We start from the raw sequence: 25,630 nt of genomic DNA on the forward strand, positions 1-25,630 counted from the left end.
TACACTGTTTTGATTGAGTCAGTTACAAGTAGAATTAAGTATGTGAGGTAAGCAATTAAGCTGTAAAAATAACCTTTACAGTATTTTAATTATAACCTTTTAATACTCTTTTGAATACAAAAAGTCATGTGCTTACCCCCAGCTATGTTTAAGGAGACAAAGAATGTGAAGTGTCAGTACTCCTTTCCCATCCCTCACTTCTCATTAAGGGAACATGAGAAGGTATTCTTGCTTCTCCAAGCACTGCAGTAGGCTGACCTATAGGCTTTTATTTATTTGGGACTGACACACCCTAAATTAAATCTTGTGTGTTACAGCAGTGTTTTTCAACCTTTTTTTTTTATACAGTATCCCTTTTAAAAAAAATAAGTACTCCCAGTACTTACAGTTTTCAGACACACAAGTTTTTCCTACCATTGCAACACATTTGTTTAAACAACTTAATCATAGCTGGGTGGGCAGTGAAATTTTTCAGTGTAAAAAGTACAAAAATAATAAAGCGCTGTAAAACTTAAAACAAAAATTCAGTTTTCTCCAAATTTCAGTTGTCTTGATGTACCCCCACCAGACTTCTCTCAAGTACCCCTAAGGGTTCTTGTACCACTGGTTGAGAAACACGGTGTTACAGGACAACAGCTAATTCCACTGAGCTAGATCCATAGCAGAACTTCCATAGACTTTTAACTGTAATTGCAGGTGGACTGCAGCACAAAATCTTGTGGTCAGTGGGGATCCCCTCTTCATCAATAGATCCCTACATCTGGTAATTTATCATCACTTCTGTAATAATAACTAGATTTGTTTGTGGGTAACGGTGGGTGACCTTGGGGAGCTAAAATCATCTCTGTGAGACCATTAATTTTGCTTACCCAAACTGTTAGGGTCCTTAACTCTGTGTCACACTTGCAATAATGTTATGTGCCAGCATAAATCATTCATTCAGCCACTAAAAATTACAAGGATTAGATAAAGATGACATGTTTCATCATAAGAGAAGGAAGCAGAGTTTTTCCAGTGACTACTGTTTAGAATTGCATTGTTGCATTATTTATAGCTGTTAAGCAAGAAAAACCAGTTAAGGTTAAATATCAATTTTATCTTAATATCTGTAAAAATAAAGACAAGTTACAGCAGACAGCGAGGCTTGGTTCTTTGACAAGCCATTAGCATTCTTGTATTCTCTTCTTGTCTGTCTGCTCTGTCTGAGCTGGAATATTCCACTGAGGCATTTCTGGTGCTTTCAGTAGAAGAAAGATGCACAGCCAACAGAAGTTGGTGAAAATATATTCAACTATTTCTATGACTGTAATCATACTGGCTCCACAAAACAAACCCAGTTGGCCACCAATGTCAGCTGTAATGGAAGAAAATAAACTCATATCAGCCTAAGCATTTGGTTTAGTCTAGCCAGCAAAGAAAATCCTGCCAGGTTCAAGTACTAAGTAAGCTAATTTATCACTTAAAAAACACCTAATTTATCATTTAAAAAAATTAAATGTGTTTGAATGTTTACGGGAGAAGATGAATCTAATGCTTAAATGTTCAAAATAAAACCTACAACCCAACAAAACCCTTGCACAGTATTTACAATCTTTTAAGAAAAATTTGATAAGAAATTTGATAAGCAACAATTTTTTAGGGCAAGTGGCAGAACTCTACCTGAGACAATGAAGCAGAATAAGGCTCTTAATCTGCAATAAAGGTGCTGTCCACGCTACTGAGCCTTTTCAAGGAACAGCAGAACATTCTTTCTAGAATGTGTTCTGTAACAGTGATTGACAGTTGTATATAGGATAAGGTAGGCATTCGCCTCATTTAGAAACTTGACCAGAGTGTGTGGAAAAAGAATAGATATAAAGAAAAAAAGTATTAACCAATGAATATTTACCAAGCAACTCAGCCACGCTCAGGGCCTTCTGCTGCCGAGTCATTTTGTAGTTCAGATCATGATATTTAATGTCAATATACACAAGATTCTCCCTAATGACAAATACACATACAACATAATTCGAAAGTTACTATTACTACTTTTTTCTATCATTAGTTGTATAGTTAGAAATTAAATTAATATTGGAAAAAGAAATAACCAGCACTGTTAAAGTGCAATGAAATGAAATGGACAAAAGTAAATTTAAGATGATCATCAGGGAAAATTTCCTAGCAGTTGTCTACCAGAATGTGGAATAGTCTCTCTTGCAAAGTGTTGGAAGCTTATCTGCTTATGACTATGTAAGTACAGCCAGAATTTCCCTCTTCAAAATCCCTGTCTTATAGCGAACTTTGCATAGGCACAGCAATCCAGTCACATTAGGGACCAGAACTGAAGAGCTGTATATAGGGGGCAAACACACATGGACAAGGATATTAAGCAAGGCCCAGATCCAAAAGGGTACTTAGGCATTTAAACCCCAAACTTAGGCACCTATGTCAGAGTTTTAGGTTACAATGGGATCCACAAGACCAGTGTACAACTGCTGCCAAATGATGTAGGTGCTACATCTTCCAATGTAAAAGTATCCTGCTACCCTAAATTTCTGCCTCTGGAAATATATGCTGGTGCCTTGCTCTAGAAATCTGGATGCTAGGCCCCATCTAAGACCCAGACCAATGCATAAACCAGGGGAAGATAGATGGAGGACCACCTATGAGATCCACTTTGGTAGGCACATCCAGGCGCACACACACTACCTATCACATAAGAACATAAAAACAGCTATACTAGGTCAGACCAAAGGTCCATCCAGCCCAGTATCCTGTCTGCCATAGTGTCCAATACCGAATGCCCCAGAGGGAAGTAATCTTGACATGTTCCCTCTCCTGTCATCAATTTCCAAACAGAAAGAAGCTAGGGACACCATTCCAATCCATCCTGGCTAATGGCCACCTAACCTTCGTGAATTTATGTAGCTCTTTTTTGAACCCTATTAAAGTCCTAGTCTGTACAATAACCTCTAGCAAGGAGTTACACAGGTTGACTATGCGCCATATAAAGAAAAACTTCCTTTTGTTTGTTTTAAACCTGCTACCTATTAATTTCATTTGGTGACCTCTAGTTCTTATATTATGGGAACAAGTAAATAACTTATCCTTATTCACTTTCTCCACACCAGTCATGATTTTATAGACCTCTATCATATCCCCCTTAATCTCCATTTTTCTAAGCTGAAAAGTCCAAGTCTTTTGTATCTCTCTTCATATGGGACCCATTCCAAACTCCTGATCATTTTTGTTGCCCTTCTCTGAACCTTTTCCAAAGCCAATATATCTTTTTTTGAGCTAAAGCGACCACATCTGTACACAATATTCAAGTATACCATGGTTTTATATAGAGGCAATAAGATATTCTCTGTCTTATTCTCTATCCCCTTTTTAGTGATTCCTAACATTCTATTTGCTTTTTTTGACTGCCACTGCACACTGCATGGATGTTTTCAGAGAACTATCCACAGTGGCTCCTAGATCTCTCTTTTGAGTAGTTCTAGCTAAATTAGTCCTCATTATATTGTATGTATAGTTGGGATTATTTTTTCCAATGCACATTATTTTACATTTGTCAACATTAAATTTCACTTGCCATTTTGTTGCCCAAACACTTAGTTTGGTGAGATCTTTTTGAAGCTCTCCCAAGGGTCTGTCCTGGGACCAATTCTACTCAACTTATTTATAAATGATCTAGAGAAAGGGGTAAAGAGTGAGGTGGCAAAATTTTCAGATGATACCAAACTGCTCAAGATAGTTAAGACCAAAGCAGACCATGAAGAGCAACAAAAATTTTCTTCTGAGATTTTTTTCTTCATTCTGGTCTGTACATGACATAGGTGGTCCTCCATCTAATGACAATAATTCCCCTGTTAATGGATCCTATTAATTACACTTCCTAGCATTGCCAAGGAATTGCTATTGTGTATATTTGTAATAAGGCTGTAAATAGTTAACGTTACCTTTTTACGTCTGAAAAAATCAATAGATCCCTACATCTGGTAATTTATGGCATGTCCTAATTAATATATTTGCTTGATTCATATTGGCTACAGACTTGGTTACAGAAGAATTTTTTGTATTTTGACTTGGTTAATTGAGTAATTGCTGGTTTGTCTAATGTTTACAAACAATAAAATAATTGACAAAGTAAAATACATAATAATGTTGTTGTGGAATTTTCAGAGGCTTAATATAGATTTCCATTAATAATATACTTAATTTGCATGCCCTTTGTTCACATGCAAGAGACACCATGGTTTCAGGAACAGGAAGTTTAACACACTCATAAACAATTAAGCAACTTGGATATTTTATGGGCCAAAACTTCCAAACAATTCTTTAAAACACCTACAGTCTTTTTCTGTGTATAGTATCTGTCCATGAAACTATTAATAACTACTGCATTTTATAGAACCTTAATTATAAACACCAGTGTTATGAACTGAGCAGTCAAGCACATGCCTCATGTCGAACTGGAAGTACAAAATCAGGCAGAAGAGAAGGACAGGACAGGAGAGGACAGGACATCCCTTACTTTTTTTAGAGTTATAAACAATCTTCATTCTTGAAGCTTTTATAACTCTGAGATTCTACAATGCTTGTGCTTCCAAATGTGCTTACACATACACAAACAGTTCTATGAATTGAATTCAGGCCCGTCAACATGAGAGGTAAAGGAGGGCAACTGTCTCAGGCCTCGACAATTCAAAAGGACCTAGTTTTCCTGGCTGCTTGCTGCTGCTACTTTAGCAGTTGAAGCCCCAGGCCCTTTAAATCACCATCAGAACCCTGGGCATTGCACTCCAGGCTAAGTATGGACTGAGGGGGAGGCTGGTATGCCGCAGTCTTGGTGGCACTGATGGCTGCCCTATTCCTGCCCCTTCTACCTGAGGCCCCACCCCTTCTGGGAGCCTGGAGCCACTACCCCATCTTGTCAAGGTGCCTGGTAAGTCTGTTGGCTCCCCTTACTGAGTTAGAATCTCTAACAATCAGATTGTAATTCCTAATGACATGCCACCCTATGGAACTCCTTTCCAGAGGATGTTGTGAAGACCAGGACTTTAGCCAGGATGGGCAGAAATGGTGTCCCTAATCTCTGGGAATGAGTGACAGAGGGTGGATCACTTGTTCTGTTAATTCCCTCTGGGGTACCTGGCATTCGCCAATGTCAAAAGACATGAAACTGGGCTAGAAGAACCTTTTGTCTGACCCAGTATGGCTGTTCTTATGTTCTATAAGTTGTTCTCTTCTTCTGTTCAGATTTGTAAGTCAGTACTTTTATTAAATAAATCCCATATGAATCTATCAAAACAAAGTATATCAAGTGCTTGCTGATGCTTTTCCTGTTGTAAATTAGAAGAGAAATTAGATTACATTAGTTCATACATTTGCTAGCCAGAAATCTGTATGTATTGAATTAATGTAATCCTATGAGGTGAGGTTATATGTGTGTATGATATATATTATTGAACCAATCGATAAAATAGATCATACAAGCTTCTGAAAGATCTCTTTCCCAAGCAAATAACTCCCTTTTAAGGAATGTGTCCTTTATAGTATTCCATGATCTTATAAACAGTATTGTATTGCCTACCTTTATTTAGATAATATAGCATCAAATATTATCTGCGTTCTTGGTGTAAGGGGTGAATTATATTAAGCCTAATATTGATAAAACACAGTATTCAACCTATAATCTTAAACCCACAGCAACAGGCCCACACTAAGACAGCTCACTTTGCTCAGGTTTTATAAATACTTCTACTTATCTTTAGGGAAGGAAAAATCCTGCTTCCACTGATGTAGGGTAGAGTTGTGCCATTGACTTGAGTTGCATCAGGACCAAGATCTCAGTATTGCCTATTGCACAAACTCTCTTCCTGGGGGTTATGAATGGGTTTCAGGTGGAACCCTGAGCACTGCCTCTTCCTTTGTGGGTAGAATCATAGGTTTGGAAGGTCAGCCCTATGAACCTCAGGAGGTCATCAAGTCCAACCCCCTGTTAAAAGCAGGACCTACCGCAACTAAATCATCCCAGCCAGGGCTTTGTTGAGCCAGGCCTTAAAAACCTCTAGGGATTGAGATTCCACAACCTCTCTACGTAACCCATTCCAGTGCTTCACCACCCTCCTAGTGAAATAGTTTTTCCTAATATAGAACCTAGACCTCCCCCACTGCAACTTGAGACCATTGCTCCTCATTCTGTCATCTGTCACCACTGAGAACAGCCTCTCTCCATCCTCTTTGGAACCCCCTTCAGGTAGTTAAAGGCTGCTATCAAATCCCCCCTCACTCTTCTCTTCTCTAGATGGGAAGAGAGGTTCCAAATCATTATAGCTATATTTGTAATATGGGGATAATTGCTGGGGAAAATACTTTAAACCACTAGTCTCAACACAGGTTATCTAATTTGATACCCACATGGCAACAAAGATAAAACAATACAATACTGTGTCTTGGCCAATTTCCCATGAGAATACTTTACATCTATTAACATCATTGTTCTTAATATTTTATCCATTGTAACATCTTACATAACTGAACAGAGTCACATTTTAGTCAGGCCCTTTAAATATTTCAGTAAAGATGGCATTTGTAAGTGATCCAACATATTCCTTTTAAAGACAGAGCTTTAAATAAGATTACCTGATGTACTCCGCACTTTTCTTCAGCTTTGTGGAAAGGTATTTTAAGGCTTTTTCACTTGCAAAACTTGAATAGGTGACACTAGTGGGATAACCAGTTTCTTCACAAGGTGCAGGGCAAGTGGAATTGTGGGTTCCTACCGTACATAGTCCCTTTAGTTCTATGTTATCTGAAATTTCAGGGAAAAAGGAATCAATAAAATATATGTTCATAGGAATGCAAAGTTTGTAATGTTTTGTCTTATACAAAGGAAGTTTGGGAAACTAGCCAATATAATTTAATTGACCCCAATAAATAACGTAAACTTGATAGACAGATCTTTATATGTAAACCCCAAAATATTTCACAGAAGAGGATAAGTATCATTTCCATTTTATGGAGGTGGAAATGGAGGCACTCAACACTTTAACTGCCTGATTTTTTTTTAGATGTTCAGACCTTGCATTTCTCACACTTCAGTTGGAAGCTGGATGCTCAGGTCTTCATAAAAAATTTGTGCCAGACCACACAGAAAGTTCCTGGTATAGCTGGAAATGGGAATGTAGGTCTTTTACCACTAAGACGCGATGCTAATCCATTTGACTATGTCTTGCTGAACTTTCATCATGAAGTTTCTCTGTGTGTAGAAGTGCTTGCAAATTGATCTCAATATTCTATGGGCTAATGGTTATTTCTTGATGTTGATCATCAAGAAAAATCTCAGGAAGAATGTTTTGTCCATTTGCTATATTGCCATCTTGATAATCCAGTGTTGTTATGCTATCTGAAAAGAATCCCTGTTAAAGATCGGCATATGTCACTTTTTTTGTGTAGACTGAATCCATTCTGTCTGTCTTGCACTTCTTCTCTGTGTTCTCACATTCTGGCATTGTTACTTGAAGTCACAGATATTCAGATCTGTAATTTCATTGTGACAGTGAGTAATTCCATGTGTAGGGATGTCATTTTGTCATAGCAATTCTTAGGAAAAGTAATTGTGCTAGAAAATAGTTAAAATTGTCAGAATTTAACAGGATATTAGAAAGTCTTTCATATAAATTTAAAATGTTACCGTGTTCTCTTTATGTTACTGGAAAAACAAAAAGGACACCAAGTTTACAGGATCTCCCTTTACCCTGATTGTAAATAGTCCAAAGTCCTTCCCCTAGCCCAAGTGTAAGGTTAATTTTTCTGTAGGATATGGGAGGGTGTCAAGGAGTATAGTCATAGAAAACTTGATTTCAGATATGCTTATGCTTTTCCCCACTAAGCTCTTTGCTGGGCTAAGCACACTAAAATGATGTGGAATGGAATCTGGTCCTCTAATAGTTGTTTTCCAAAATAAATTTTTAACTTTCTAGTTTGGTGTAACTAACAAATTGCGCTAGTAATTTTGGGGCCCCCTTAACTTTTCTGTTCCAGTTAGGTGCATATCAGTTATATCATCCTACACAGAGAGAACTTCATGCATTCAAGGGAAATGGACATGAAGATCTGGCAGGACTAATTTACTTCAGCCGTGGTCAAAATGTTAAAAGTTGATTCCCCGGAGTAAACATTGGTGAACTCATCATGGATCCCAAATGTTTTTTTTTTTTCAAAAGGCTTTTTAACAAAGTAAATACTCAGCCTTTATTATATAGCTACATGTATTTATTTTAGCATCTGGTAACATTGTATCCCAATTTGAAATTGAAGCTTTCAGTGAAAGCCTACCATTCTAGTACTTGTGTCTCTGCTATGTTGCCTCAGAGCTCCTGTCCTATTGACCTTCTATGAGACTCAGAGTTTACCTTTTGTTCTGCATTTCAAGGTTCTCTTTGAAGCTTTCAGCTACTTCTCAGAATATCTACTGACTGATAAACCTCTTCCATAAAAATACCCAAATGTCAAAGATTACAGATATTTAAGAACAAGAACATTAGGGAACCAATGATTCCCTTAAGTATGGTGATAAAAATCCAGCCTTAGTCATGAAAGATTTAAGTTGAGCACCGTATATGTCTAACACTTAGAAGCATTCTAATAAAAGCAAAATGTTGAGCTAAGTGGCTTTTCCTATACTCTGGTGTCATTGGAAATGAAAATTCAGTTCAGATAATGGTATGTGAAACAATATTTAAAAGGTGTTTTACATCAACTCAGTACTTGAATAAGAGAATGCATTTTGTAAGAATGAGTAAAAATTAGTGTACTAAACCAATTTTTGTTTTAGAAATAAAAAAACTATTCCTATTTAGTGATTTGTTAGTGCTTCCTTTGATGTAGCTATCTACTCATTCCAGTACTAGAAAGAAATAACTACAATAGCAATAATATATAACTACTATTTTTTGCACAGTATATTTAATATACCGAACACTTGAGAAACAAAACTTAAAAGCAGCACACAGAATAGCCAGATTTGGCACAGAGTAGAACTGCAGGGTCTTGGCCTTTAAGGCCAAGAATCGTCTCTAGGGAATTTTCTGCAACACAATTGTTGGAATAAGGTTTTTGGTAGAAGGGTTATATACAGCACCTTCCATAAATAAAAGTGCTGTCTCATAAAAATATTCATGAAAACAGATTAAAAATGTCACTAACCCTATGTAGCACTGGAAATGCAAGACCACTGTACTAGGGTGAAAGACCCGGTAAGTAAAGCTGTGCCTAAGTAGGAAATTGAAACTGACTAATCTGCAGTTCCCAAATTTAGGAGATGAAGAAAGGCAAACAAAAAGCATAAAGGAATGAATTGGCAGTCTCCGTTCTTAAAATGTAAGGTGGCATTCATAATATGGGTATCAAGGTTTCTTTTTAAGGCATTTATTTAAATGTGTATTGCCATTCTTCATATTGGTTTCCTACCTGTTTTCTAGCTTGGAGCCTTCTGATGTACTTTTAATGGAGCTCAAGAACATACAAATATTCATATGTTAATTAAACTGTTACTTACAGAGTGAAGGAGAAACACAACTGTAGAATTTTTCTAGGTCACATTCTGTTCCATTTCCTTAAAAATAGTGGTAGTAATAATTAAAGCTTGCAGTTAGAATAACCAGATGTTGTGATTTTTATAGAGACAGTCTCAATATTCAGAGATTTTTCTTATATAGGTGTCTCTTACTCCCTACCTCATTCCAATTTTTACACCCCTATCTGTTTACTCTACCTGAAGAATGCAAATTCAATTTAACGATTTCACTAAAGCTAGTAGACCAGTTTCTGTTCTAAGTTGTTCTAATGTTAAGTTCAGAGGGAATTACATCAGGTACATTGGATTAAATGCCTTTTCACTTCCAAAATACAGGACTATGTAGCACTTTAAAGACTAACAAGATGGTTTATTAGATGATGAGCTTTCGTGGGCTAGACCCACTTCCTCAGATCAAATAGTAGAAGAAAATAGTCACAACCATATATACCAAAGGATACAATTAAAAAAAAAAAAGAACACATATGAAAAGGACAAATCAAATTTCAGAACCAAAGGGGGATGTGTGTGTGTGGGGGGAAGTGCCTTACTTTAGGAACCTACATTAGAAAGGGTTGGCCCATTGGTTCAGTGTGTTGGCCTATTGGTTCAGTGTTTTTGTTATTGTTTTGTTTTTTTGTAGAAAGTAAACTTAATTGCTCATTAGTAGAGTTAGGCAGAAACAAAATAACAGAAAAAACCCAAAAAATAAATTTGGTAAAATTTAAAATTAAGAGTAAATTTCATTATACTTGTGGATTTATTAGAGCATAACACAATATGTATTATGGAAACCAAATATTTCAGCGAGTTAAAATCAGAAACTATAGTTCTTAATTACATAATTGAAATGGGGAAAGGAAGTGATTTGTGTATAATTTCCTACTAATTTGATTGATAAGCTCTTAAACTATGTGCAAGGGCAGCCTAAAGACTTGTCCCCATAGAAGTAAATTGCAAAATTCTATTGACCTCAGGAAAGTTAGGATTTCACTCCAGACTTCTTACTGGCACATCCTGCTTGGCCAATTTATCCCTGTCACAGCCATTGAGAGGCAACAGGTTGTCTTTTCCTTTAAGCCTTCTTCCTTAAGTTTTTTTTCTTGTAGATATGCTTGATTTGTAACCTGAGTTTTGGTTACATGATATGGGTTGAGCTGGGGTTCTAAGGTATCAAGACTGCCTGATGCAGAACTGTGAACCAAGCCCTAATTAGAGGGCTTTCAAATTTCCAGTTCTTGGAAGCTCCAAAGTTGGGCATCTGACCAAGAGCCAAAGATCTATAATACTGGGATCCCTGGCAGTCTGTCAGGCAGACTTCTGACAGAGAAGGGTGAATATAAGCAAATAATGGACATATATAGGGTCAAGATTAGATAGGCAAAGGGGCACAAAACAAGCTCAATCAAGCTAGAGACATAAAGAGTAGCAAGAAAACATTTTACAAATATATTAGAAGCAAGAGGAAAACCAAGGACAGAGTAGGCCCACTGCTCAGTGATGAGGGAAAAACAATAACAGGAAACTTGGGAATGCCAGAGGTGCTTAATGAGTTCTTTGTTTCAGTTTTCACCAAGAAGATTGACGATGACTGGATGCCTAACATAGTGAATGCTAGTGGACATGGGGTAGGTTTAGAAGTTAAAATAAAAATAGAACAAGTTAAACATTCCTTAGAAAAATTAGATGTTTTCAAGTCACCAGGTCTTGATGAAATGCATCCTAGAATATTAAAGGAGCTGACAGAGGAGGTATCTAAGCCATTAGCTATCATCTTTGAAAAATCATGTAAGTTGGGAGAGAGTCCAGAAGACTGGAAAAGGGAAAATATAGTGCCTGCCTACAAAAAGGGAAATAAGAACAACCCAGGAAACTACAGACCTGTCAGGTTAACTTATTTGCCAGGAAAGATAATGGAGCAAATAATTAAGGAATTAATCTGCAAACATCTAGAAGATAATAAGGTAACAGGCAATAGCCAGCATGGATTTGTAAAGAACAAAACATGTCAAACCAATCTGCTAGTGGATGTGGTATATCTAGACTTTAGTAAAGTATCTGATATGGTCTTGCATGATCTTCTTGACAATAAACTAGGGATGTACAACCCTGGTGGGGCTACTGTAAGGTGGGTGCACAACTGGCTGGATAACTATTCTCAGAGAGTAGTTCAGAGTCATGCTGGAAGAGCATAATGAGGGCATATCAAGTAGAGTTACACAGTGGTTAGTTTTGGGACCGGTTCAGTTCAATATCTTCACCAGTGATTTAAATATTGGCATAGAGAGTATACTTATTAAGTTTGCAAATGATACTAAGCTCGGGGGGATTTAGAGTGCTTTGGAGGATGGGGTCATCATTCAAAATGATCTGGACAAACTGGAGAAATGGTCTGAGGTAAATAGGATGAAGTTTAATAAGGACAAATGTAAAGTACTCCACTTGGGAAGGAACAATCAGTTTCACACATACAGAATAGGAAGTGTCTGTCTAGGAAGGAGGTCAGCAGAAAGGAATCTAGGGGTCACAGTGGACCACAAGCTAAATATGAGTCAACAGTGTAACACTATTGCAAAAAAAAAAAAAAAAGAGCAAATATTATTCTGGGATGTATTAAGAGGAGTGTTGTGAGCAAGACTCTAGAAGTAATTATTTCAGGGTATGTCTACACTACCCCGCTAGTTCGAACTAGCGGGGTAATGTAGGCATACCGCAATTGCAAATGAAGCCCGGGATTTGAATTTCCCGGGCTTCATTTGCATAAGCCGGGCGCCGCCATTTTTAAATCCCGGCTGGTTCGAACCCCGTGCCGCGCGGCTACACGCGGCACGAACTAGGTAGTTCGAACTAGGTTTCCTAGTTCGAACTACCGTTACTCCTCGTGGAATGAGGAGTAACGGTAGTTCGAACTAGGAAGCCTAGTTTGAACTACCTAGTTCGTGCCGCGTGTAGCCGCGTGGCACGGGGTTCGAACCAGCCGGGATTTAAAAATGGCGGCGCCCGGCTTATGCAAATGAAGCCCGGGAAATTCAAATCTCGGGCTTCATTTGCAATTGCGGTATGCCTACATTACCCTCCTATTTCGAAATAGGAGGGTAGTGTAGACATACCCTCACTCTACTCTGCATTGATTAAGCCTCAGTTGGCGTATGTGTCCAGTTCTGGGCATCACATTTCAAGACAGATGTGGAGAAACTGGAGAAGGTCCAGAGAAGAGCAACAAAAATGGTTATGGGTCTAGAAAACATTACCTGTGAGGGAAGACTGAAAGAATTTGGCTTGTTTAGTTTAGAAAAGACTGAGAGGGGACATGATAGCCGTTTCAAGTATCTAAAAGGGGTGTTATAAAGAGGAGGGAGAAATGTGTTCTCCTTGACCTCTGATGATAGGACAAGAAGCATTGGGCTTAAATTGCAGCAAGGGAGGTTTTGGTTGGACATTAGGAAAAAACTTCCTAACTGTCAGAGTGGTTAAACACTGAAATAAATTGCCTAGGGAAGTTGTGCAATCTCCGTCACTGCAGATATTTAAGAGCAGATTAGATAAACATCTCTCAGGAATAATCTTAGTCCTGCTGTGAGTGCAGGGGACTGGACTTGATGACTTCTGGAGATCAATGTTCCCTCTAAGCGTGGTGGCAGCACAGCTTCACAGGTGTTTAATAAGGCCTGCCCAGTAAGAGGCTCATTAATCATCTGTGAAGCTCTGCTACTGAGCAGCTTAGAAGGAACACTGCTTGAGATCCCTTCCAGTTCTAATATTCTATGATTCTATGAATCATGACAGATTGAATGAAAATTTGTTGATCTCCAGCCATTGTCATGAACTGGTTGAAGTTTGAGGAACCAATATTTTCCAACTAAATTCATTCATCAGAAAATTCTGCCCAGCTCTACTAATGAGCAATTAAGTTTATGCACCACTAAAAAGTTGTGACCTAATAAGACAAGTATTCAGGGTGCATTAAGGATCTGCTCAGCAGCAGATGTTGGGTTTAGAACTGGTCAAACTTTTTCAGTGCCTTTCACTACAACATCAATTTGGCATGAGAAATGCTATTTTCATCAGGCCTAGAGGGTTTCAAGATTCTAAGATGTCTGGGCATGTCTACACAGCAGGGCGAAAGCCAAAATGAACTACACAACTTCAGTGACATCAATGCATAGCTTAAGTCGAAATAGCTCATTAAACCTTTTGGTGCTGTCTACACAGCTAGAAGTCCAAGGTAGAGCACTATTCCTCTGACTTCCCTTACTCCTCATAAAATGAGGGTTGCAGGAGTTGTAGTTACAAGTCCTCCAGCTTGACATTATTTTGACATTGTCAAAATAACTGCTTGTAGTATAGACATGGACTATGTTATTCTGGAATAACATCAATTATTCTGAAATAACACTGCTGTGTAGATGTACTCTAAGTGAAAGTAAAACTTGACAAGGCAAAATGTTTAAAAAGAGCCATGGAACACCTTTTAGAAGCACAAATGTAGCATGTCCCAAGAAGTACCTGGAAGCAAAAATGGCAAACATCCACACCGCTCTTGTATGTGCCTGGCCTTACACTCCTGGAGACACCCATAGGTGCTGTAGATTTTGTGGTACTTAAGTTTGAGGTTAGGATTGCAGTCTCCCCAAGGGTATTCTTGGTTAACTGTCTTTAGATGAAAAAATGGCAGAATTTTAGCACATAAATTGTTAATTGAAGCTTTGGTAAATGTTAAGCAGAATTGCTACCAAAATAAACCTCAAATTAGTAGCAAAGTATAGTTTTAAAAATCCAACTATTTTTAAAAATAGTGTACATCGGTTCCTCTCCTAGGCCCCGATTCTTCTGTGCAATCTGATAGCACAAGCTCCTGGAAGATTGGGCTTCAATATGTCTCCGAGAGGGAGAAGGATCCACTCTGACTGGTTTCACTGAAGGATAAGAAACTTCCCCTCTAAGCACTGATTTCAAGTGTTGGTGCTAACACTAGTATCTTGAAACAGTCCAGAAAACAGAATTTCTTTTAGGGTCAAATTCTAAATGCATTGAGAAGAGTATTTGACTGTTGCTCCCTTTCATTTTTAAGCTATCGTGTACACTGTTGAAGGAGAAACACAGCACTGTGTTCCTGAAGAGAATGTTTGTTTCAAATTGCAGTGTATATTGATTTTATGGTTTAACATGATAGTAGTCAAAAATACTTCCTCTTGAACCCAGCTAAGCAGGCCTGAAACATCTCTCTGATATGGATGTCCTATGGAAATGTGACTTCAAAGAACCTCCTAAGAACGACATTATCAGAATTCTAGGGGAGTAATTTTAATCCCTGTGGAAAATCCACTTCATGCATGATCTCTTAATGTATAGTATAAAAAACCTGCATTGGTTTCAGGCTGGTGATTTCTGGTTAAAAAAAAAAAGTAAATATAGAACTGTTGGGCACTATTTTTATTATATTAGTGCACGAGTAAAAATATGCTTGTTTTCTAATTGCCAGTATTACAACCCTTGCCTGGATTCTGAAAATCAAGGTGCCTTCTTTCCTTTATTCACCATTGCCAATTAATAAAGATGCCACTGGCTCAAATTATAGTAGCACTATAGCTCTATAGCACTAGCTTTCAATGGGTTTTCAAGGTGGAACTAAAAGCAGACATGCTTTTGCCATCATCATAGTGATAGGTTACCAGGAAAGAAATCAGCTTTTTAAATGTAAATGCAGAACATTTCCCCTGGAAGTCATTGAGACCATAAATACTGAACCTTCAAAATGTCAATTTTACTGTCACTTTTCAGATTGGAAATGCACTTATATATATTGTGTAAGATAGTGAATATAAATTGCTTACCTTCAGCTGGCTGATTGCAGCATGCGCATGCATACCTACTGGGGTTGATAAGCCTAAGCCGTCAAAATGTGGAGGTTCTTTAGGTGAATGGATAACATAAGTTATACCAGCATCAATAAAGCCAAAGGCAGGGTCATCAGTAAATTGTTCCTGGTACAAAAAGAATTCTTTAGAAAAGCAATGTCATGTTATTTATTTACCCTCTGAGGCTTAGCTTTGCTTAAAGCTGCACCACTGTTTTGGTTGGATTAAAATTTACAGTGCCTGCAGACAAATCTCCACTGTCAATTAAAAAAACCAAATAAACATAAAAGTAAGTAAATCCAATGTGCTTTGGTCTCTAAAGTTCCTCATAGTTTAGAAAATAATTAATTATTTGTTCTTTCCCCTTGTCTCCCCAACTTCCATTAAAAATCAAAAAGGCTAATCCAAGCTTCTTTCAGAATTCCGAGAGTCCTCTTTTTACATGACAACTAGTCTTCCTGTTCCAGCACACTACTCATTATTCCCTCTAGAGCCAGCCACTGTTGTTGTTCCTAACATTGCTTAGAGAGAAATTCTAATAGGAAGGGAAATCCTAGATTTCCACTCCCCCCCTCCCATCTTGTTTAGAAAATTTCCCTCCCCATTGAGTACATGGCAGTTTTCTGTATTTGCTGGTGGTATCTAAAGGAATATGCCAATAGTGATATGAGGTAATGAATTAGGTCAAATCCTAATTGATACTGACTACCTGCAGCTCCCATTGAAGTCAACATTCAGTATTTGGTACCAAATGACTGTCTCCTGGGATTCTGAACAAACTTTAATGGAAAATCATATAAATCAGTGAATAAAGCAGAGTGTACTATCTTGAAGATGTTTTGAATTAGCTTTCATTTTATTGCTGTTCTAATTTTTGAAGCTGTAGCACATCCTGCATTTGCCCTTGGGTTACTAATTCAATACAGGTCAAATGTAATTTGAAATAACTTACTAAGGGAGTTGGTGGACTTTCTACCACTTGAATTCTTAAATCAAGAATGGATGTCTCAGCCCAGAAGTAGTGGACTTGATGTAAGAATGTATGGGTGTAATTATATGACCTTTGTTATGTAGGAGGTCAGACTAGATTAAAATAATGGTCCCTTCAATTTTTCAAATCTTTGAAGCTACAGGTTAATGGATGATAAGATATATATTTTATTGTGATGGTTGTACCTGTTTGATATCAAAAAGTAAACTTAAGCCTCTTCCAGAAACACTCACTCTTCTCCTTGCTTGAAGATCCATGTGATTAAAAGTAAAGCAGTTTCCATATTCAGTAAAGACATGTTCAAAATCCTTTAACAATGAAAACAAACAGAAGAATAAAATTTGAAACAAGATAATCTAAATCTAAGCTAGTGGGTTTGAGGATGTATTATAGGCTACATTCTCTAATGATCAGCTTGTGATCCTATGAAAATGGCAGCTGAGTATGCAAATACTAATAGAAATAGTCCCACAGTGTGAGATTCCTTTGGCATAAGCCAACCTATCGAGTTTTGTAGAAGGACTGTAATTCTCTTAAATCTGTGGGCTACTTAGAGTAACTTTGATAGGATCCTATTGGTCTTATTCTTGTTAAGTTTTGTAGGCTTTCTCCATAAAGAAATGGGTGATCACTTCCAAATTGTATAATTTTCCACAGATGATGTTTAGTTCACTGGGTGTTGGTAGTTTCCAGTGAATGTATGAAGCCATAGTAAATTGGATGATTATGGATTTGCATATTTGTCAAATGGTAGTAGGGCTGAATAATGAGGTTAAATACATTTGCTATTTGGATTGTATTTCATTGTTTTGGAGTCTTAGCTCCAAGGGCATGTTCTTACTGCTAATGTTTTAAATTAGACTCAACACAACTCTTTCAGTAATTCTAAGCATGCTGTAGTTTCTCAATAAGAGTTAGGTGAAACTGAAAAAAATTCTTTCTAATTTTGTTCTCCCTTGAGTGTAAAGGGGCATGACTCCACTGAAGTACATTGGTATAAAATAGATGTAAAGAGCAGTCAGAAATCAGGTCTTCTGTTTTATTTTTGCTAAAAAATGTGACTCTGGCTTTCTTTAAGTATCTGTATTTTTTTATTTCTGCATGTAATTAATATGTTCTCATGGGAGGAATAAAACCCTGACTAGCACTTTGGCAAGTTCTTAATTTTAAACACATGAGTAATCCCATTGATTAGGTGTAACCCTCCAGTCATGCCACATGTAGAAACTCCCACTGAAATCAGTGAGAGTTTTGTTTTGCATATACAAGGCTGCAGGGTCAGCCCTTGTAGATGCAAAATGTGAGACACTTGAAAGGTGGCCTTTAAAAATTAGAGTTGTGCCTCACAGTATCATTAGTCTCATTTTGTGACTGTAGATAAAATCTATCAACAGCCTGCTTTTGAGGCAATATTACATTTTAGTCTTATTGTTAATGTTATGATAAAAGCAAAAATGTCACCTCTGGATAACATGGCTGCCCAAAAAAATCACATTCTAGCAAAGTGCTGTTGTTGAGATAAAAGCCATTATTCCGGGTAAATTCTTTTATGCTGAAGTTTTGATGTCCCAGAAGGAAATCATTTAGCTCTTGCGAGAACTTGTTACTATAAAAAGCATGAAGAACTCCAGACACAATGCTCCAAAGGAAAAAAACGATTTTGAGGTTGGCTACTGCATGAGTTTGGAATCTGTAAATAGGAAAGGGAACAGTTATAAGAGTAGCTGCAGCTTTTTTTCTAAAACTCTCCTGCAAACATTCATTACCTAATCCACCAGAATCACACCTTACTCTGTATTACAGTGAATGGATAACACAGTCTTGGTCCTTATAAATCAGTTTACCCTTTTCACCTGAAAACTGAGAATAACCGTGTGTATCACTTCGACAGCTCACCCTCTGTGTACAGCAGTCTCACAGTGAAAGAGGTTATACCTACCTTGACTGCTTCTTGGATTAGGCAGGTTTCACAGCTGACATCTACTACCAGGGTGCCTGATGGCAGACAGTGGTATAAATTGGGACAGATGTGGGAATCTAATGCCTACCATCAGTTTAAATGCCCTAAAATGTTATGGGGCCTAAAACAACTTTCCTGTAGAAAATGTTAAAAGCTTCAGATGGTAAAGTGAATTAAGGATTTGCTGAATGGCCATTGTAGATTTGAACTTAAGGTATTGAAGAGACAATAATAAGCCATCGTTATATGAGTTGTTCTGGGACTGCTATTTTATGCTAATGCTAATATTAAATTATCCTTATACAGCAGGATAATAAATGGATCAATTTTATCTTAATATCTAAAAACAGCGGTCTTATTGCAACTCAACAAAATGCTGTTACTTTCTGGGTTAACGTTGATTTTAACTTTATTTTGAAAGCACACTATATTCAAGACTGGCAATTTCTCCAAAAGTAGGGCTGCTAAATCGAGAGAGAAATAATTCAGATTGACATGAACAGATGGGGGTTGAAGCAAACTGACATGTTAGTGGCCCGTTGCCATGCTCTGAATTGCTGATAAGTAACTGTAACATTCTGCAGCTATTGTTAAAATAATTGAATAGTATTTGTGTCATATTTCCCACCACCACTCTATACACGATGCATATCTGACTAGCCTGCCTATATAAGGTATTCACAGTTTAATCATTGTATAGTTTCTTTTGTATTCTAAATGGGCATCTAGTAGTGGCATTGCATTTCCTGCTATGGGTTTATAGCTGGAGGGCCTGAAGGTTAAGGGGGCCCCAGAGATGTCAAAAAATGTGACCCATTGTGCTGGGAGATCAGCCACAAGAAAGCTCATTTCCCCAATGAAACATTGTGGGGAAACTCAGCATGGGTTCTGAGATTGTACCTAATGGCTGCTATATTAATGAGTGAGTGGGATCAATATACTATTTTAAAAGTTTAAAAGCTAAATCAGAGTCACGTATTTAAATATTATTGCACTTTAAACTAATTTGGGTATTATGGCCAATATGTTCAAAGGTAAGTTCATAAAGTGACTTCCTAAATAATAGTCACTGTTTGCAAAAGGGAAAAACACCCACATACCGCACTGATGTCAACCAGAACTGTCAGGCTGTGCACCTCCGATAATGAGGTTTCTTCTATGCAGGAACTTAAAAAATTATTTAGAAGACAAGTTTTAGCCTCCCACGCTTCCAAATGTGGCCTGTATATTTGGCCTCTCTCATGGGATTGGCAAGAGTTCCTTAGGAAAGATTACAGGATGAGCATCTGTCACCAAAATATACTCATGACCCTGTTGTTATGTATTGCATGTACATTCTACCTGTCAGTAAAGTATGATTTCTGATGGCCTACGCTGATCCGACACCAGACTTCAGAGGTATTAAAACAATCTCTTAAAATCTCACTCTCTTCTGTAGTGAAATTCATTGTCAAAGAATTCTCTCATTCTCCAGTGTCTTCCTCTTCAGTTAAATATTTTGCCCAGAACTCTGAGAAAGAGCCTGCAATCCCTATAAAGCCAAACTCTGTTTGATTTGCTTATCTAATTTGTTCAAATAAGTCAGGAGCTGCTCACTTAAACAGGACATGATTTGGCCCTTAATGCTGAATACATGCATTGCCGGTTATAACTTAGAACTGTCCTCTGTGAACGGTCAGATGTACTGAGTGGACTAACATGTTTAAAATGTTGCTCAGGAATGTCTTCTATTCATTCAACTCCTACTAGCAGCATGAAGCTAATTCCCTGTCTACCATGTTGAAAATTGACCATAGGCTGTCTTAGTGTACTGTTTTATGTGAAATGATGTTCTGTAGAATAAGAATGCATTTTAGGATATTAAAGAGATCTGTTATTGCTGCAGGTATTTGACATATCTTACCTGTTCAAGTTACAAAAAGTCACAGCAGGGAACTCAATGTTTTCCACGTACTGAACTACTATGGAGGTTGTGGTTGGCCAGCTGAAATAATAGGCGAATCGATTCAAAATTTGTGAAGCGGCAATGGTAATAGAACCCAGGACCACCAATATCCACAGCACCTTTCGTATCTTGCTCTGAGTTTGGACGATATTGTGCACTCCATGAAATGAAGTGGATATGGCAAACTCATGGTCAAACTTCTTTCTTTCCTCCAACGAAGGCAATGGTTTCCTTGTTAAGTATAGCCTTATCTTTTCCAGCAATCCTTAACATTGGATAAGATGAAAAGTTATCATTAGGGATTTTGGTAACATTTTTAATATGTAGTGATTCAAATGTTACCTTTGGCAGGAATTCCTCAGGAAACAGAGTTCTAATGCCCCTCCAGAAAGGAGTTTAACAACTAGCTGGCATATTGTTTCTAAAATAGAATTCTCCCTCCTGGAGGTGTTTTAGAATTCCGGTTTTGCTCTAGAAGAGTAGCTCAGTCCATCCTGAACAGTCAACGCAATCAGACACTGAGAAAGCAAAAGCCCTAGCAACAGCAGAACATGACCTACCATATCCTTATAGTTTTTTAACTACATTCCTTTAATGTAAACTAATAGTCCGTCTAGCCTGGCATGTTATGACAAAGGCTTAAATGGTGAGATACTTTAATAAGGACTTAAATCTGTGGAATGTTTCACCCCTGCTATGAGATGCTGACCAGCTGGAGTTCCCAGAACTTCCTATTAACTATGAAGGGTAAGGCCCTGAGTCTTACAAATGAGCTAAGACAATATTGTAAAAGAAATGTCAGTCTCTTACTATAGAATGTTTCAGGACAAAAGCTAGAAGGCTACAAGCTCAAAGGTTAGATCTAATTCTATATGCATTTTTCTTGATTATACTCTGGCTCCAAACCTTTGCAGTGGAGAGATCTTATCTTACTACCCTAAGCTTTTTTCATGAATTTTAAAATAGTTTATGAGCTACAGAATCAGTAGATATAATACAGAATTTGAAAATACAGTAATTACACAAAATGCTTAGTGCTGAACGATCTTTGAGGTTTTAGAATAGAGTCTTCTACCGCACAATATCAATAAGAGAGAATTTTAACAATGTACAATCAAGCTCTACTAGGATCAGCAGATCAGCAGTTTGGCAAAATGTCTTAGATCATGGCAGTGGCATGGAGGATATTGTTTGTTACCTTGTGATGTAAACGACAGGACAATATTAACCCAAAGAAGCTTTACCTAGAAATAATGTTGAGGCTCTGAGGATAGATGTCTCCCTTGGCCGCTACTAACTACCCTCCTTCCCCAAAATAACAAACCCATCTATCCACACTGTATTTAGAGATGGAGTGTTAATCCTAATAGAGCCACACAAAGCTCTTCTCATGCTTCTCAGTAGCCACACTAAGACTGCCTGGGATTTGGTGGTTACAGTAGAGAATACAAAGACTACATAATAGATGCACCCCACTCCAGAGAGCAAGTGGTCATGAAGTGATGGAGTGGAGTGAGAAATGGGAAGATTCTTGATCCTGTCATTAATGTATGGTGACCAACAGAGCTGGCTGGGACAGCAAGAGGAAGTAAGCTGCACCCCTTCAGGACTTGCAGTAAATTATGGTCTCAACCCCACAGGAAGAGTGGAACAAAGAAGAAATTGTAAGACAGGTTGAAACAATTTCAACCGGAATTCTTTGGTCTGGCAACATCTGTGGTCCGGCAGGACCGCAAATGTCTTAGGACCAGAGAGTCCCAGTGGAGAACTAGCATTGAGAGCCCTTCAGGCTGGCAGGGCAGTGGGAACCTGATATGCACTAATAGAGCTTCCCGGCAGGGTAGTGGGAGTCCCACGCACGATAGTGGAGCTGCCTGGTAGGGCAGCGGGAGCTGGGCATGCAGAGGCTGTGGGGTGTCTGGCATGACAGTAGGAGCTGGGTGCTGCAGCAAGAGCCCCACACGGCAGCAAGAGCCCAGTGCACATGGAGGTAGCAGGGCTGCTGGGCACTGCAGCAAAAGCCCAGTGCGTGCGGAGGCGGTGGGGCTGCCTGGCAGGGAAACAGGGGTTGTCAGGATAGTGGGGACCAGTGAGAGGGAGAAGCCAGCTCAGAGGCTGGCAGTCAGGCCAGGGCTGGAGGGAGCTGGTGGCAGGGGGGTCAGGTTGGACCTCCCTGGTCTGGCAAAATCCCTCATCTGGGGCCAGTAAGGTCCCCAGGGTGCCAGACCAGGGAGGTCCAACCTGTAATCACAAAGCTTCCTAGATTTTTTTGCAACAGTGCAACATTGTGTTTCCCCCCGTATTCAGAGCTGAATGTGAGAAGAAAAGTCTAGGCCTTTTTCTTGTCTGAAGGCCAATATTTTAGTCTGATCCACAAAAAACCCCAAAAAGTCACTATTCCACATCTTTTTATCTCCTGATAGCCTGACCTCCAGCATACATGTCTTGGGAACTGTATGTAGGATTGACACTGTGGATTGGGTTTTCATAAGTAAGTAAAATGGCCTGACTCTGATCCCTTTGAAATTATTCTTAAAAATGCCATTGTATCCAACAGAAATAGAATTATACCACTGCCGAAGGCTTTTGAAAATCCCACCTTAAACGTTTATGTAGCACTTTTTTATTCCAAGGCTTCTCAGATACTTTTACTGGTTTGAGCTAAATCTTGACACAAGAAAAGAACCCATCCTACCCTCATCACCCCTACACAAGCAGCCAGGTAGACTGTCTCTCATGCTCAAATGAGTTTTTTTAGAGAGATGCCAAGCTAACATACAGGACTTCAGACCTCGCCACCACAATTAAGTGGTGTGTTTAACTTCTCCCTAAGTCAGCATGTATGTTGCAATTTATATCAATGGTAGCTGGATGTGCACTTTGCTGCAGCTCTGATCATAAGCAAAGTGCATTCATAGTGTGTGTCTACATTTATTTCCCCCAGGACACAATATGCAATTCAACCCTGGCTGAACCTGCAAAGGAGTCCTTATAAAGGAGGCCTTATTTGCTTGTATCTCTGCTCTTACTTGCTGCACTAGCTAGGGAAGCACTTTGTATATATGGCATCTCTCATCCATGAGTCACATAATGGACATACTCTTACAAAACTCAAGCTAGTTTATTCAGCAAATGCAAACATGCAGTTCTAGTACTGCACATAGAAACTACTATAAACATACATAGTCCTGCATGTGAATAGTTCATGTGAATAGTTTGGTAATAATACATAATGTTACCAAGTATCTTAGCACCTACTCCTTCAGCCTATCTCATCATGTGAGTGAGGGCTTCATGACTGTATTTATGTTACTTACAGATGCCTCATGAAAATACTGTAAGGCTACATCTACATTGCGCTCTCTTGTGCAAGAACATATGCAAATGAGGTGTGGTGATATTCATTGCTGCACCTCATTTGCATATGTTCTTGTGCAAGAGAGTGCAATGTAGACGTAGCCTAATTGTAGAAGTTTATGGTAATTGAGCAACCTACAGCAATGTCTAAATATGTTAGCTCAACCTTTCTGATCATATAATTGCAATGTGAATTCAGGTATGTAATTCAGCACAGGTAATTTGTTTTGAGATTTGTGTCTAAGTGTATGTAACAACATAAGTGCTAATGGTATTTAACTAAACAAAAGAATAGAAGGGCTGAGATGGGTTTCAATTAATAAAGAATTAAGAGGAAAATATAATTAATTCCAATCAACATGAGCTCATGGAAAAATAGATCCTGGCTAACTTGATATCCATTTTTATGAGATGACAAGTTTGGTTGATGCAGGCAATAATATTGATCTAATAGATTTCTGTGAGGCTTTTGACTTGGCACCACATTTTTATTAAGAAAACTAGAAAAATACCAAATCAATCTGATGGAGTATACAGTGGCCAGCCGATAGAGCTCAAAGTATAATTGTAAATGGAGGATCATCATAAAGAGGATGTGTTTCAAGTGATATCTTCCAGGGACTAGTTCTTGTATGTATGTTACCTAGAATTTTTATCAGTTGCTTGAAAGAAAACCTAAAATCATCACTGACAATATTTGCAAATGACACATACATTGGGGGCATGGAAAGGAAGGAAGAAGACATGTCACTATTCAGAGAGATCTGGATCAGTTGGAAAGCAGGGCACAATTGAACACTATGAGTTTCAATATGGCCAAATGTAAGACTGTAGGCTATACAGGCTGGAGGGACTCTATTCTGAGCTGCTGTGACTTTAAAAAAGACTTGAGTGTCATGGGGGATAATCAGCTGAACATGAGCTCCTAGTGCAATGCTGCAGCCAAAAGGGCTATAGGGAATATTGCACTGAAATGGGGTAGTTATATTATCGCTGTATCTGTAATAGTATAATTCTTACTGGAATACCTTGTCCAGTTCTGATGCCCACACCAAGCAGGATGTGGAAAAATTCTGGAGGGTTCAGAGAAGAGCCATGAGAATGATTACATGATTGGGAAAAAAGCCTTGAGATCCTTGAGTCTATTTAGCTTATCAAAGAAAATAAATGATTTGCTCACACTCTAGATATACCTACACAGGGAATAAGAATCTGATAACAGAGAGCTCTTGAACTTAGCACACAAAGGTACAATAAAATCCAGTGACCAGAATTTGAAACTGGACATATTCAGACAAGAAACAAGGCACATTTTTTTTTTTTAATTCTGAGGATAATTAACTATTGGAATAACTTTCCAAACGTCGTGGTAGATTGTCCAGCACTAGAAAATTTTAAAATCCAGATTGGATTTCTTTCTAAAGGGTACATTCTAGTTCAACTACAGGTATTGGACCTGAAGAAGGAATTAATTCAGATAAATTCTATGGCCTGTATTATGCAGCAGGTCAGACTAGATTATCATAATAGACCCTCCTTTCTAGCCTTAAAATCTGCCAATTATTAAATAAAGCCATCTTTCATAGGGAACTTTATCTAGTTAATAGTATAGCATTAAAAGATAACTTATTATTACTTCTAAATATATATTTTTATGTATCACACTCATTACAAGTATTACATGTTATTACATCTCTTGTTTCTCTCCTCTTCTTCATGTAGTCTCACCCTACATCAATAATACTTCAGAGCAAGCTCCCAAATGAAAGAAGATTATTCCACCCCTCTTTCATCATGGATGCTAAAAACCTATGTGAAGGCAAGTAAAGTATATGTGAATGCATTATAATATTTCTTGTTACATACCTCGGGCATCAAATCCTCTACATTTCCCAAACTGGTCCCTTATGTTGTTCATAGTGTCAGAAGGGAGGAGTGAGTGAATAAACCTTCCTTT

General features: G+C 38.1%; 1 protein-coding gene across 1 annotated transcript; it reads right to left on the bottom strand.

The window, feature by feature from the left end:
* Positions 1-288: 288 nt before the first annotated feature.
* On the bottom strand, positions 289-25,591 carry ASIC5 (acid sensing ion channel subunit family member 5). Its single transcript, XM_006119672.3, has 10 exons — positions 25,540-25,591; positions 20,275-20,581; positions 17,873-18,101; positions 16,597-16,719; positions 15,397-15,546; positions 14,069-14,216; positions 9,545-9,601; positions 6,628-6,796; positions 1,889-1,980; positions 289-1,354 (listed from the first exon to the last, which is right to left on the bottom strand). The coding sequence occupies exons 1-10, from the start codon at positions 25,589-25,591 to the stop codon at positions 1,164-1,166; spliced, it is 1,518 nt and encodes a 505-aa protein (XP_006119734.1). The 3' UTR covers positions 289-1,163.
* Positions 25,592-25,630: the final 39 nt, after the last annotated feature.

Source organism: Pelodiscus sinensis, chromosome 5, assembly GCF_049634645.1.
Source record: "Pelodiscus sinensis isolate JC-2024 chromosome 5, ASM4963464v1, whole genome shotgun sequence".
NCBI lineage: Eukaryota > Metazoa > Chordata > Testudines > Trionychidae > Pelodiscus > Pelodiscus sinensis.